Genomic DNA, 17,757 nt, shown 5'->3' with positions numbered 1-17,757 from the left:
AAACTCTATCATTGATATGGTATTTTTAATTTTTTATGGAAAACTTGAAAATTCCATATTTTATTTCTTGAGAAAGCATTGAAATACTTTTTTAATTTAGACAAGTAAAATATTTAAATAAAAAATTTAAGACTTCTAATTACATTTGTTTAATTAAATAAATATTGAAAATATTATCAAATAAAATATAACTTCGAAAGTCTTCATATATAAGAAGATTGAATAAAAATATAATGGAAAAGTCTGTCTCAATTTTAATACTTTCATTTATAACTTGTCAACTTACAAATTCATCTCCATTAATTGAAAATAATTATGTACACGTTATTAATATATTATTTATTTATTTCGTATTATGAAGAAATTAATTTTACATAAATATTTATAAATAACATATAACTAATGCTATATTGCCTTTAATCCACCTCAAAATTACAAGAATTGTACAGCAAATATTGAAATGTGTAGACATAGTTTTACTCTACGATTTGTAGAATAATTAATCAAATAATTATGGAAGCTTCCGTATTGCCAACATTACCAAGTTTTTTATTTTATATTATTCTGTACGTTCTATTTTCATTATATTTATATTTTTATCAGATTTCCTAGCTTACCTAGCTTTAGTTTTATAAGAGATATTTACATAACCCTTAAATATTGTTATTTATTATTAATAAACTATATTAATTTTACCGAATGATTAAAATAGTATAATTTGAAATAAAAGATACTATGAAATATAAATATGTAAACAGTATTTATTATTAATGTCCGTAAAATATTCAACAGGTTATTATTATTATTATTATTATTATTATTATTATTATATATATATATATATATATATATATATAAAATGATACATTTAATGTTAGTATTGAATTATAAAATTAAAATTGCATCTCCTTATTCATAGAAATATTTGTAGAAGTAAATCGACCAGTGCAAATTTTCAGTACTTCATTTATTCGGTTATTTCCACAGATTTCTTAGTGATTTTTACCATACTTATCATATTAATTTGATATAAAGACTTAGAAAATATAATATGCGTTTAATTATAATCTTATACACTCGAATTAATTAAAATAAATTGCAAAGATTTCTTTTTACAATTAAATTTAGAAATTCCATACCTATAGATGATTGTATTTTTTAATGCTCTATTAAACTTTTAAAATTTTCTGATACTTTCTTCAAACTTTCTGGTATTAAGTGTAAAGTAAAATAACTTTTTATATTTACTGTAATCATTTTTAAAATATTTAAATATTATAAAATATATGATTTGTCTATAAAAAATAAATATCATTTTATTTAGATTTATATTATAAATGTTTTATTACAATAATTACTGATTGGAATAATGATTGAAATATTCATAAATATGGTATTATTTATAATTTACATTTGAACACATGAAATTAAAATTTACATTTTTATACACAACATCACTTTATTGTATAAATATGATTTTAATGTTTTATTAATGAAATTTTATATGATTATGAATGAAGCCATAGAAGAATATATTCATTTTATTTTTATTGATTCAGTATTCCTATGCTACTATCTATAGATATTTTTTCATTTAATTCAAAATGGCGATATATATTACTCTATAGATAATAAAAATCATTCATTTTAATCACTTGATAAAATGCAATTTTTTGTATATTTCATGAAATTATGTATTCTTCATTGAATTTAAATTACTAAAAATTTCTTAAAATTTTTTTACGAACATTATTGCATAATACTCATTAAAGTAAAAAATTCATTAAATACTTTAAAATACATTTATAATTGTATGTTATAAAATTAATTATTTGATTTAGAATCGGTAATTAAAATCATTATTTTATAATAATAAATTCCTCTTATTATAATTATTCAGAAAAAATATATTGTGATCTAATATTATAAAGTAATCATATATAATAAAATATTTTATTTTTTGCATTTTATATGATAATAAATATATAATAATCCAAATGTAAGTGTTAAGATACATATAACTTAAAAACGATAATTATAGCTAGTTTATTTTACCCGCGTATTTATTATACCTAATTAATATTCTAAAATTCTAATATTATATTTATGTAAAAATACTTGTTATAATCATATTTAAATTTAAAAATATGCATTGAAAAAATCTTGCACACACATAAACACTCACAATCACGTACCTACGTAAGGACACACACACCAATTATTTTTAAAATTAAATATATAATATAAATATATTAAAAATGAATCATTATCGAATTTATAATTATGATTTTATTTATATATTGAAAGAAATCAATTTTCGCGATGTTGATATCATTAATGAGAATGTCGGGTTTTTGGGTTTAGAGCTGTAGAAAATGATTACAAATGGAAAACGATATAATCAAAATTTATAATTTTATTAAAATTAATATTATAATTAAAATGATAATTAATATTAAATAATGTATTTATTTTAAAGAGTAACACGGTGCTTTAATGATTATTATTTAAATATATTTATAATATTTTAATAAGAATAATAATTAAAAATAATTATAAATTTTATTACACTATATTATAATACCGTATTATATCAATTTAATTAACTAAAAATTTTTATAGTCTGTGTTTGATTGCTTTAATCAAAATCTAAATCTATTTCTCAATGTGGATTAATATAAAACAATTATAAATTGAAATTTTTTCCTTTTGCCAATAGCATAAATTTTTATTCATAGAAATAAATGATATAAATTATACTAATAAATCAACAAAACTATTATATTGTTTTTAGAGATTAAATCTTATTGAGGCTTTAATATTATATATTATATACATAATATACATAATATATATAATATTATCTATATATAATATAATATATATAATATAATATAATTAAATATAATATAATATAATATAATATAATATAATACAAAATAATATAATATAATATATAATATAATATACATAATACGTAGAAAAGTAATTTGTTAATATTGAAAGACCTTTTGTAATTAATAGTTCCAATGATTTATAATTTAAATTCGAAATTGAAATTTTACAATCTTAAAATACTTTCTATATTTATGTTTAAGATAATAAAATGAAGATTTAAATTATATATATTTTTTATCTAATCTAATAATATTTTATAAAACTTTTTAGAATCTTTTATATTATCTATCAAAATGTAATTTAAAATATTTAGCGTTTAATATAAAATTTTAAGTAATCTAAAAATAATATTTAAAGTATCGTATAAATATTTTATATGCATTAATTTTATATAATTTCGATTTAGTTATTATTAGTTTGAATAAATGTGTATCCCGAATTTACAAATTTTTCTTTTTCATAAGAGAACTTTCTATAAAAACTTTCTAGAAGTACAATATATTAGCCATTAAATAAATCATTTAATAAATATTGATCTCTTCCAAATAAGAATTAGAAATATATCAATTGCAATTCTTAATACATTTATATTAAATTTAAATTACAATTTTTTTTCTAACAATGTTTTATTATCGTGTATATAAAATGATATCAAAAAAGTAATTATTGATAATACAATATAAAATTAATAATATTTCACACACATTAATTCCCTTTGTATACCTTTATTTTTTATTTATGTAATATGGAATACATTATGGAATATATTTATACAATAATGGAATTTTCATAAAAACGTTATATATAATATTAATACATTTTTTAGACTCTTATAATTATTAATAAACATATATTTTGCACTTACTGATATTTTTCTATTTTCAATTTTATATTGCTTTCATACATATAAAACATAATTTACATGATATGATTTGTTGATTGATACTAAAAAATTAATTTACTATTATTAAAAAAGCTTTATGAAAAATAATTACAATGAATACAAGATTATAGAAATTTCATAATTTTATGAACTAAAAGATAATTATATAGACAGATTGTTACGGAAATTTTCAACTTTATATGATCCGCGTTTATTTTTACTGATAAATAATTTTTAATTTTTCCTTTTAGGTGGCGCTAGCACAATGATATGAAACAAATTCAGTATACAATTTAGCATTTAAATGAATCAACTATAATATTGTCGCATGAGAAGGCATTACTTAACTATAATAGAATTAGAATTTTTAATATAATAATGTATGTTTTATTTTAAATCAAATCTAGTATTAAATTATTTATACTATTTTTATAAAAGAGATAGACAATATACATTGTCTACTCAATACTCATTATACTTGACATTTGTAGGAAGTCTAGTAACTTCTTTTTTACACAATTTTTTTTCATCAAATAAATAAGTTGCTGTGTGTAATATTTATTTTTCTGCTTATAAAATATATTAAATCTCTAATATCTACATAATTGACGCACGTGAAAATTGTCTAAATAATTATATGTGTATATGTATATATATACATATATGACGAGTGGTATATTCTTCAGCTTCATCAATTAATTATTAGTACTAAATTAATTTACTTTTCTTTTAAGAAAACAAGCATATAATAAAATATAAGTAATGTCTAGCCAATTTTTATATACATGTATTAATCTTCTTAAGGCATTGATACTTTTACGTTATTGATTTAAACAATTTTAATCTTATATATTTATAAATATTTTCTTTGTTTTTATAATGTATTCTATCTATTACAGTTTTTTATAAATTAATTCGGCTTTAAAGAATATTATACATCTCACTTTAATTATAAATACTTTTTCCTGTTTAAATTAACTATATATTCATTTAATATATGTAAATTTTTTTTAATTCCTAGAATTGTTCTACATTTTACTATTTAGGTATTTTTAATGAATGATACAAGAAAAATATACAAATAATTATCAGTTTTATCTGGATGTTAATTAAAGTATGTGTTGTGTACCGTAACTTTTTATTAGATTTTATTGACTTCTGTCTTTTGAAATCAATATATTATTTAAAATAACACGACTTCATGCCATATTTACAAAAAAATAAGTAATTTATTTATTTTACTAGTATATTAGACATTAACTCAAAACTGAATTATCGCTCCATTATATTGAAATTCATAGATTATTATTTCGACGTTACAAAATTTTTCTTTTATTGTATATTATATGTTAATTAACTAATTTATCTTTTAAAATTTGGTTCACTAACATATTGTAAAATTAATATTAATTAAACTTATAATTCATTGTATTAAAAATTATTTCAAATGTTTAAGAGTTTTCATTTCTGTTTAAAGAACGCTTCCGCGAAATTCTGCATTATTTTTCTCATGCTATAAAATTCGTTATTATTCTATAACCTATCTGAGTTATACATCAACTGTATATATTTGAATTATATTTATAGTAAAAGACTTCAAAATATATAGAAACTAGTCAAAAAAATTATTTCATTTTAAAAATTTTTAAAATTTAAATTACCAATTAACATAATACTTTTTCTTTTTACTAAATATTAATTGAAAAATGTTTTAATATAAATGAATTACTCCTCTAAATTATATTGTATTTAAGCCTGAAATAATTATATAAATGACGACATCTATTTAAAGTCCATACATTTTATATAATTATATTAAAACAAAAATATAAAGCATAATTGACATATTTCATACATCATAAAATAAAAATCAAAAGTATGTTGAAAGTACATTTGGAATTTGTATTTCTAATACAGTAAAGTATTTCAAATGAATGTCTTTATGATTATTATATATATTCTGTAATATTATTGTAAGAATAAAAACTCTATTTAAATTTAAAATTATGAAATGAAAAAATTAATTATGTTTAAAAGTAAAGTAGTATGTTACTGTTAGTCATAATGATTTGAAATAATAATGAAATAATAATTAGTGTCATTTTATGAAATAAGATAATTAAATAATTTTTAAATTGCCATTTAGGTATATTTATTAACTATAATATAAATATTTATTCGTGTGCAGATATATTTAATTATTTGTATTAAGCTAAATAAATTATGATTTTATTAACACTAATTTCAAACGTGATGATATAAGAATGATCAAGTCAAACATTGTTACTGAATAATGTCAATAAAGCAATAGATTTTCAAAAATATTGTATAAAAATATAATACTTATTGCTATTTATATTAAGAAATATAAATAGTAAAAATTTTAAATAAAATTAAGAGAGAGACAATAAATTTCTAATAAATTGATTTTTCATTAAATTTGAAATTAAATTTATATTAACAAAACATTTTTTATATTATATTAATTTTCATTCTTTGTATAAAAAAAATGTTGAATAAATTAGAATTTAACTGATATATATATATTTTCTACAAAATATAAGCAATTATTGTATAATTTTTTCCTATTATTTAATTTGTTGATAATCATATTATTTCATGCGTCAAATTTGTTTAAATTAGATTTCAGGAAAATATGAAAATGTACTAATAATACTATTTAAATAAAAGCATATTAGGTTTTTTAAGATGAATGTTCAATTAATTTCAATCGTACAATCTCATTGAATACACGTTCGTGAAAAAACAAAAACATACTCGATAAATACCCATCTCTTTTTAAGTAAGTAGTTTGTTAATTATTTGGTATTATTGATTAACTGTTTATTTTGTTATAACTTCAATCAGTATATTAAGTATTTTTATAGCGTTCTATATTAGTTTTTTCAAGTTTGTAAGTATTGTTTTTTGTTTGTAAGTATTATAAAATTATAAATTCAAATGTATAATTTATTATAATGTATAATCTATCAATAGTTGTAATTTAAAATGTAATATTCAGTTATAGTGTAAAATGTAATTATGTATAAACTAATTATATTGTGTAATCCAATAATATATATTTTTAATTAAAACTTCTTTATATACCTAGAATATTCATTAAAAATACTTTTTCTAAATTAATTACTATTAAATTCTAATGTATTGATATTTATAAAATTAGCTGTTTAATGGATATATTTAAAAATTATTTAAATATATTTAATAATATAATAATATATTTAATATTTAATAATAATAATTTAATATTAATAATATTCAATTCGAAAGCAACCGTTAAATATTTTATGATTTAAATATCTTTTTGTACATTGTATAATGATATTAAACAATATTATTATATTTTTCATATTAATAATACGGTACTTAATAAATCAATAATCGACGCAATACAACTAATTCATTTTGTTGTATATATAAAAAATTATAAATTATATATATAAATTTCTTTTGTGAAACATTTTAAAGTATTTGATTAGTATTTCTTATTGCTGTTTCATAGACTACGTTAAATATTTTCATTATTGAATAGTGTATCATCACTATTTCAAATATTAACTACACATAATTATTTTAATATTTTTTAATATATTAATGAAAACTTTAATCAATTTTTAAACTATGAGTTTGATTTCTGTAATAATTACGTCTTCAAACATTAACAATAAACTATTATAGACCCTAAATATAAGTAGTATCTCTTTTATAAGTTATAAAGAATAATCTTGATACGTTTCAGTAATCTATTTCATTTAAATATTAAAATAATTATTTATATTATCATTTTTATATATGTGAATGAAAAAGAAAGTCTAATATAACTTTTGTAAATCAACAATCTGTAGATATTATCGCATATTTTGATATAATTTTATTCTTTATCGATGCCTATCATATAACTTAAGCCAATGAATAACTCCAATATTTTATGAATATACGATAAATACAATTATATTTACAGTAACAACATTAAATATAGTAAAATTTTTTGAAATATTACAACATATTATAATTATTGCATTATATTATATTATATTTATTGAAGAACTATTAATTGTCGACTTATTGAAACTCCATGTTTTAATTGATTATTTATATTTTTCAGCGTTAATAATTTGTTATAAATTGTTAAACAAAATAATATAATTATAAAAAAGTTTTTTATCTGGAATAATGAGTAATTAAATAAATAATTCACGTGCAGATGTTCACATGGCATTTTTAATTATATGAATTTAAATAAAAATAATTATAATATAGTAATGTTGTTCTCCGCATTATCTATTTATTATATTTCTCAACAAACGCTATTATTTTTATAAATTAAATTGCCTGCAAGTTGGACATTTACTCGATTTATTATAATACATTGAGTTATAAAGATAATGGTTTTATAGTGATGGAGTTATAAAGATAAATCTATAAAGAATATTTTATAGAAATGGTGTTATAATGATATTAGTTCTTTTAATTTTCGGTTATACAATAAATATACCAAACTTTAAATATACATCTATATACGTGTGCACGCATACGAAATGCATGTTTGCAAAGGAGAGCGTATGATAATAAATTCGATCGCTCGTAACACGATCGTATAAAAATCAACATTCAGAAGTATTGGTTTACATAAATTGGCTCAGATTTTCTCTATCTTTTGAAAATTATTTTATATCGATCGCGAGAATATGTACATTTGTATACACACAAAGTGAGAAGAAATTTAATCAAGTTAAGAATAAATAACATAAATGCGGCGATCAATGTTCAGAGTCGCGGTTTCAAAGTTCACGCATGCGTTCTATATCAATAATGGAATAAGCAAAATTCGAGCATCATCCATTCATATACCAATGATATAATATTTTCAAATCCAGTTGAAGATCGTAGAAAGGCAACCTAAGAATTTAAAAGCCTACACACTCTTCAGCCTCAATTTACAGATTGGTGAGTCAAAAAGCTAAAAAAGCGCTTCGCGTAATTAACATTCACCGCAAGCTCAGCTAACAAAGCCATGCAAAAGCAGATGACCCGTAATCATGAGCCGCCCGCGCAGATGGAACGGGAGGTTTTAACTTAGCTATCCGGAAATAAGTTATTAAGGAAAGGCGTTTGCGCGCGAAATCAGGCGCTTTTTCTCGCACTTACGTTGGCTACGACATTTACGCGCTCCGTTACGGTTGGCTCAGTCGGACGTTGTACTACTCCTCGCGGTGCACACTAACTCGGTATCCGGGTAACGGCTACACAAACCACGTGCGCGTTGATGAATACTAGGCTGAAGGATCTCGATTATAGCTAAACGGCTCAAAATCGCTAACACATCGAAGACGAAAAGAACACAAGCTTACGGATAGCAAATAGTGGACGAATACGGGATGAAGTACGTTCTAGTGACCGGCGGTGTGATAAGTGGTGTAGGCAAGGGCGTTATCGCCAGCAGCTTCGGAGCAATCCTCAAATCCTGTGGCATACACGTCACCTCAATAAAGATCGATCCTTACATCAACATTGACGCTGGTACATTCTCGCCTTATGAGCACGGCGAAGTTTATGTATTAGATGACGGCGGCGAGGTTGACCTTGATCTTGGAAATTATGAAAGGTTCCTCGACGTCATACTTCACAAGGATAACAATATCACTACTGGTAAACTATATATTTTTAAATAGGCAGTCAACTTTCACCCCTATTTCTTTTCCCTTTCCCAATCTCTCTCTCTCTCTCTCTCTCTCTCTCTCTCTCTCGTTATCTCCGCCAATGCATACTCTTTTTTCCTTCTGCTTCTGCTTTGAATGGCTTAGGCCCAATAATTTCATGCCATTCCTTTATTTGAAATTTTGAAACTGCAATAAGTTATATTTTACAGTAAAGTGAATAATTGTTTCGCTTATACTAATATAATATATATTTGCATAGTCAGTTTCCTGATAATTAATTTCTACTCCATTTTTCTGAATTTAGTAAATTTAAAATAAATAATACAATCTCTTAAATTAAATTACTTGTTAGATTTATTTTTACTTACATTAGTTGTTTATTTGAAATTGCAAAAGGTTGTTACTGAATTATTCGCATAACAATTACATACATTAACAATTCATTAACAATTTAATATATTTTATGTAACTACTTATTTTAATCTAATGTAAAAAATCATTACTAACATTATTTAAAAAATTTTTTAAATTATCCATGTATACTATATAATATTATGCTATACCATATGATTTAGTATTGTTTTTTATACATTTATTTCTAATTAATATTAAATAAAAGCCTTTTGTATTATGACAATTAAACATTTTTTTATATCTTTGTTATAAATTATAAATATAAATAGAAAGACATTGTCATTAGCTTTTACAAGTTTTCAAGTTTAATGTGTGTCATTAAAAAGAACAATTTTCAAATTTTTATATTAAAATTTTTTTATATTTTATTAAAATGCATGAAATAATACTCAATGATATAGAATAGTTCTATATTTCAATTAAAAAAGGTGACAATAATAATACAATACATGTCTATAACTTTATAATTAATATTACATAATTTTTATTTTTGTAAAGTTCACCATATTATAAAATTAAAACATGTTATTAAAATGAAAGTTTAATGCAAAAGTATATTCATGTAAAAATTTAAATTACAATAAATGAATGTTTATAAGTAAAATAAAGATATAAGATATAATCTATTGTTAAATAGTATGAAATAGTATATTATTATTATCATTGTTGAATATCAAAATATTAATTATTGAAATAGGAATACTATATTAATCAAATTTATTTATAATATAATATACAAGGATCATTAATAAATGTATTATAATTTTAACTTATATATACAAATTCATATAAAATATGTATTCAATAAGATTTAATAAGTTATAAAATATAATTAAAACATTGTGTATATAAATATTAATTCATATAAGATGAATATATTTTAATCTTGTTACATATAATTAAATTTATTTGATATAGATATTATTTTATAGGTAAAATCTATGAGCATGTCATTAAAAAAGAAAGAAAAGGCGATTACTTGGGAAAAACAGTCCAAGTAGTGCCACATATTACAGATGCTATTCAAGAATGGGTTGAAAGAGTAGCAAATCAACCAGTTATGAATGATGGCCAAAAACCAGAAGTCTGTATAGTGGAATTAGGTGGAACTATTGGTGATATTGAGGGAATGCCATTTGTAGAAGCATTTCGTCAATTTCAATTTAGAGTTAAGAAAGAAAATTTTTGTTGTGCGCATGTTTCACTTGTGCCATGTCCTAAATCAGCAGGAGAACCAAAAACAAAACCAACACAGTCAAGTGTTAGGGAATTACGTGGATTTGGATTATCCCCAGATTTAATTATTTGTAGATCAGAAGAGCCAATTGGAAATAATATTAAAAATAAAATATCAAATTTTTGCCATGTTTCACCTGAACAAGTTATAACAATTCATGATCTTTCATCCATTTATCGAGTTCCTTTATTAATGAAAGATCAAGGAATCATTGAGTACTTAAACGAAAGACTTCAATTAAATATACAAATGCCTTTACAAGTAACATTTATGGAAACATGGCGAAATCTTGCAGAGCATGTAGATCAATTAAGAAATTGTATGTTGAAAATATAATTTGATATGTATATTTTTCTTACATATTTTAATAACTTAGTATTTTTCTTTTATATAAATATACTATGTACTTCAATATATATTTAAAAGTGCTTCATTCAGATATTAAAAAATATTTTTATTAAATTTTATTGTTTGTTACAGTGGTAAACATTGCATTAGTTGGTAAATACACTAGACTTGAAGATGCATATGCGTCGGTTGTTAAAGCACTCCAACATGCAGCAGTTAAATCAGGTTATAAGTTAAATTTAACATTTATTGATGCTGTTAATTTAGAATCTCAAACAAAAGAAACAAGCCCAATATTATATCACAAAGCATGGCAACAACTTTGTAGTGCTGATGGTGTAATAGTTCCTGGTGGTTTTGGTCAAAGAGGAATTACTGGAATGATTGAAACTTGTAAATGGTGTAGAGTACAAAATAAGCCATTGCTTGGAATTTGCTTAGGTTTACAAACAATAGTAATTGAATTTGCCAGAAATGTACTTCAACTTGAAAATGCTAACAGTACCGAATTTGATCAGGATTGTAAAAATCCTGTAATAGTAAATATGCCTGAACATAACAATGGTAACATGGGTGGGACCATGAGGTTGGGAAAACGATCTACTCGTTTTGTTAGTCCTACTTCTATAGTACGACAACTATATGGAAATCCAGAAATTATAAAAGAAAGGCATAGGCATAGATACGAAGTGAATCCAAAATATGTAGCAAGAATGGAGGCTTTTGGTTTGAAATTCGTAGGACATGATGAACATCATATTCGAATGGAAATAGTTGAATTAGAAGGACATAATTACTATGTTGCAACTCAATATCATCCTGAATATTTATCAAGGCCACTTAAGCCTTCACCACCATTTCTAGGATTAATTTTGGCTAGCGTGGGAAAATTAAAAGCCTATTTAACAAAGAAATGTAGGGTATCACCTTCACAACTAAGTGATAATGATTCAGATGAAGCGTGTACTGTAGAATGTATAAATCGTCAAAGTTTAAAAGATTAATATTTAATTAAAGTATTGTACTTGCATTTGATGCAATTAGATATATTTATTATTGTAGATTATTAAGAAAGAATTATTATTTACCTATTTTTTATATACTTTTATTTTTATTTTTGTTTATGAAGTTAACCTTGATATCAAAACATCTAAAATAAAAACAAAATTAATTTTTAGATGTAGGATATAATGTATTACTTGAATTAATCATTTAATAATATTATGAAAACAAATTTTTATTTACTTAAAATATCAATTATAATAATTGATTTGATACAAATTATATGTAAATTCTTCAGATAAATTTACAATAAAGCCTGAAATTTGTAATCGTGTAATAGGAACAGATGAAAATTGATATCAGAGTATTATATTTTATTTTATGTTTTTATACAATAAACTTAAAAATATATATATATATATAATATACTGAAATATGTACAAAGATTTTAAAGTTTGAAATACAAATTATTTTGTGACAAACTTGGTATCATTTTATCGTGGTTATGTGTAACTGTACAAATAAAAATGGTAAATTTTAATGTATTGTAATCTAGATAGATAGTTGAATCAAAACATGCATTGAAAAAAAATATATAAAACTGGTCAAGAATATTGAATAACATGTAATCCATTTTCGTTATCAATACACAAATTAAAATATATTTGAATTATTAAATATATTAAATAATACAATGATTAAATGTTGCTTAACTATATAAAATGAAAAACATTTTCATATATATTAAAATTTTTACTTTTAATTGATAAAAAATTTTAATTCTTTATTAAAAATTTTTATGAAAATGGCTTGTAATGAATTATTTTATATTTAACCTATTACTTTGCTAAATATAATAAAAATGTTTTTTTTTATATTTTTTAGCTTTCAATTAAATCGTATATTAAACCTATTGAGATTAAAAGAATGTAAATGACCAATGTGTCTTATATAGGTATAAAATGATCGTTTATTCATACATTTTCATCAATGTTATTTAAATATATAAAGGTAAAAATTCCAGTAATATTTACGAATGCATATTACAATAGATTAAATAATTAAATTTATATAATTATATATTAATTTCTGATGATACTATAAATGAATAATGTTCGAGTTTTGATATACAAATTATGCATATCATTAAATAAATATGTTCATTAAATACTTTTTCAGTATTTACTTAAGATTAATATCAGCTGAGATCAAATAATTGTTAAGTTATTGAATATTTTGTAATAAAAATTTGGCAGTTATTTTTACTTGCATATATTATATATTTAAATAACTTATACTTGCATTTAATATATATTACTTTTTAGCATAAATACATACGTGATCAGGGACTAAATAAGATTTGATATGTAATATAAATATAGTTTTTGAACTAGAATTTTATTTTTATTTATTTAGAAAAAAATATAATACAAATACTAAAAATTACGTTAAAGCACATATATATAGTTTTTATAAATATAAATATTTAATGTATTATTAATATACAATCAAGTAAATAAAATCATTGATAATCGTAATTCTACATAATTATTAATAATTACAAGATAATTCGATACTAAATATATTGAGACTATGATTAAAATTTGTAATATGAAATTTTGAACCTTTATATGATTAAAAATTAACTTTTATATGATTAGAATTAACAGCATAGTTGATATTAATAATGTAAAATCAAATTAAGATATTAGTATAACAGGAAAAGAAAAATTTGCTAATGCTGTAGTTAAACATAATTTTATGTCTATTTGTTTATATCTCAACATTTACATGTAAAGAATTTCTCGTGGATATATTAATAAACTATTTCATTCAATAAAATATAACAATATTAATGCCGATCATTTTTATAGAGATCAGAAAAAGTAAAATTTTTAAATTATATAAAATTATATAAAATATTTTTGCTTCTATTTGTCAAAAAAAAAGATAATTCGGACCGATATAGTAGGACTAAGATACAATTTTTAAATAACTAATGTATATTATATTTAAATTATGTTTTTCTTAATTATTTGTATATACTAAGTCTATAACACCTAGGGTCACTCATTCAAAAACTTAAAATAAATAATTTTATAAATGAAAAATGTACATTTTTACACAGTTAAAGCATTATAAATATAAGCCATCTATATATATATATATATATATATATAAATTGAATGCATAAACTTCTACCAAATATAAATCTTATACATAAGTTCTAGATATATAAATATAAATGAACAACTAAATACCTACGTAATGCAAATAATGCGAATAAATTGTACCGTTATACTTACATTGGGACCTATTTAAATTTATCACATATATTAATATATCAATAAAAATAACAAATACAATATCATTACCATAAAATAAAAAATAATAAGAACGAAAAGAAAAAACGAAAATAAAGTCTCATTGTTCAATTCTCGAGATAATTTAAGTATTATTAATATCAAATTAATTAAATTTGATAGTGATTCTAAATGATAAAATTATATATTTGAAAAATAAAATATATAAATTTAATTTAAATAAGCAATTCATATTTTTATCAATTAATAATAATTAATATTATAATATAATATTTAAGATATTATTTTTTAAATATCTAAAGAAAATATTAAAGTACAATGTATGGTTATATCGTTTATCGTATCTAATAAATATCTCATCCATATTTGTGGAATCAAAAATAATTTTAGAAAGGTAATTACTTTTTTATTTTAAATTCATCAAATATAAATTATTTACTTTTTTATCACTTCAATGCAAATAAAGAAATATCAAACAATTACAGAACTTAGAAACCATTTTATATTTTTGACAAATTGTTGAATGTAGCTTATGTAAAAATGCTTGCTATTAACTAACGGGTTCGGAGGTACGTGAAAATCAAAGTTATTCATTAAAGTATTTTTTTGATATAACAATAAAACCAATACTTAGCGTTATCATTATTTTTCATTATTAGTCTTATATCCATAGAATTTTTGAGAATATATTTGAGAATCCTTTCGTTCATATATTTCTTAAAATTCTAATATTTTATGCTTTACGTGCTATATTTTGTATATGGATATATCTATATACTTCTCTAAGACTTCTACTTAAAATGAATATCATAATATAGTTTATTGTTATGTGTAATTTTAAATATTTCATTTAACTATTTATTAAAATAAAAAAAATGCTATGTATGAATACGGAAAAGTCAAATCGAAGGTAATCAATATATTATCCTTCCAATTTTTAAGCGCTAGCCTGTTTAAAGATAGATGATGCTTGCGGTTCAAACGTAGCGAATACATGGGCTGAAAGAACTTAAAATATTAACGTACTTTATGCCAATACGGATTTTTTTATTGATTCTATCCTTCTTCCGTTTTCTTTAATTTTTTCATTGTTCGAAAATATACATTACATATAATTTGATGCTTTACAGCAACAATTATATATAGCATCTTTATGTGAGCAATTTAATTACTAATAATTTTGTTTATCATTTGTCTGCATTACAAATTATTATACTTTTTTGTTTTATTTTATATTTAATAGTATATTTACCTCAAATGTAGATATAATTTTTATAGGACTGACGTATACTATTTTATGACTGCTAAAATTAAATCGGATAGCTGCTTCCAAACCTACGTATAATTTTTCACTTTGATACTCTCATTAGACTAACTTAGTGGCTGTTGAAAATTTATATATGAAAAAAAAACATAGGACAAATGGCATTGTATTATTAACGTTTGAATATTTACTTTTTAACTGTTAGTCTGGTTCGCTTAATCAAACTTAAATATTTCCAAAAAATATATCTGCTTTTATGCGTATAGTTATACACCACTCCAGTAATATAAGACACGATAGCTTAATAGAAAAATTAGAATCCATAGCGGAAACGAAGGTATATTCAAGTACATGCAATATGGGTAATATGCTGTTCGTACCTTTTTTGTTTAAATGACATAATATGTGTTTTGAAAAATATCAAGAGTATATATTTAGTTAAATTATTCAATAGTTTTAGCTTCTTGTATGATTTTTCATGTATAAAACTACAGATGTAAAGCTTCATATCTACTAACAAAAATCGATCAAGACAATGAAAAAAGGGACCACCAACCAGAACTTGATATGTATCAGCATATAGGATTTATTATATAATACTAAATATTTATGTTAAAAATCCAAACATTTTAAATCTTTAATTATTAAAATATATTTATAAAGAAGGAAATAAAAGTTCATTTGTTTCAACTACTTGTTATTTCAATTTATCATTTAATTAATTTACATTATATATACATTGTTATAATTGAAAGAATTTACATTCCATTAACAAAAAATTAATTTTTAAGCAGTTAGCTGTATTCAACATATGCTATGCAAGCATCTTGGACTTAATAAATCGGAACTACTAAATATTAATTATTTCTTCAAAAACAAATAAATAAATAAAAATAAAACTTTCAACTGTTTAAAATTATAAATATTAAATTATTGTATACTATACAGCAATATTTATTACAATAATATATCTACTCTATGTATATAATAAACAAAATTAATGTTTTTCAATAAATAAAAATAGAAATACACGAAAAAATTTTTTATTATTTTTTATACATTTGAGAGTAGGAATATAAAGATTGTATATTATTTATTTTCTCTATTTTGTATATTATACGCTCCTCTAGTTTTTATTTGTCTTATTTCCATGTTCTTGATTTTTCTTAATAAAAAAATGGGTATTGTTTTAATTACGACACATTAAATACAGTTTTATTTTATCACCGAAATTTTATTTTGTACCGATATTTTGTATATCTGAAGTTTATTTTAAACAGTAACTTGCTATTATTTTTTTCTAATAAACGACTAAACCTACACATTTAAATTGTATAATACAGTACGAAACTAGAACAATTTATTGATACATTGTAATTTGAAAAAGTAATCACATATTAGAAAGCACTGAATATATTAGAAAATTTTTAATTTAATTACTTTACTTTAGTATCACATATGAATAACTAAATTCAGTTTATTTCTAAAGAAACACTTCTAACAAAAACTTATTACCCATAAGAATAAGACCCAATCAACTTAAATATTTTATTGCGCATGCGGCTGTTTACTGTTCCAATTCTATTTTACTATTTACGATGTGAATCACACGCGCTAAATTTGTTATATTTATATTAGTAAATTTGTCATTAGATTGACATAATAATTACATTAATTAAAATAAAATATATAAACCATATAAATAG

At 21.2% G+C, this 17,757-nt stretch overlaps 1 protein-coding gene across 1 annotated transcript; it reads left to right on the top strand.

Annotated features, from left to right (window-relative positions):
• Nucleotides 1–8,613: 8,613 nt before the first annotated feature.
• On the top strand, nt 8,614–12,485 carry Ctps (CTP synthase). Its single transcript, XM_011502741.1, has 3 exons — nt 8,614–9,451; nt 10,809–11,432; nt 11,594–12,485. The coding sequence occupies exons 1-3, from the start codon at nt 9,181–9,183 to the stop codon at nt 12,463–12,465; spliced, it is 1,767 nt and encodes a 588-aa protein (XP_011501043.1). The 5' UTR covers nt 8,614–9,180; the 3' UTR covers nt 12,466–12,485.
• The last annotated feature ends 5,272 nt before the right edge of the window (nt 12,486–17,757 follow it).

This window comes from Ceratosolen solmsi, unplaced genomic scaffold (genome assembly GCF_000503995.2).
Source record: "Ceratosolen solmsi marchali unplaced genomic scaffold, CerSol_1.0 scaffold15, whole genome shotgun sequence".
Classification (NCBI taxonomy): domain Eukaryota; kingdom Metazoa; phylum Arthropoda; class Insecta; order Hymenoptera; family Agaonidae; genus Ceratosolen; species Ceratosolen solmsi.
The sequence above is the reverse complement of the archived record's forward strand: the minus strand, read 5'-3'. Positions and strand labels throughout refer to the sequence as shown.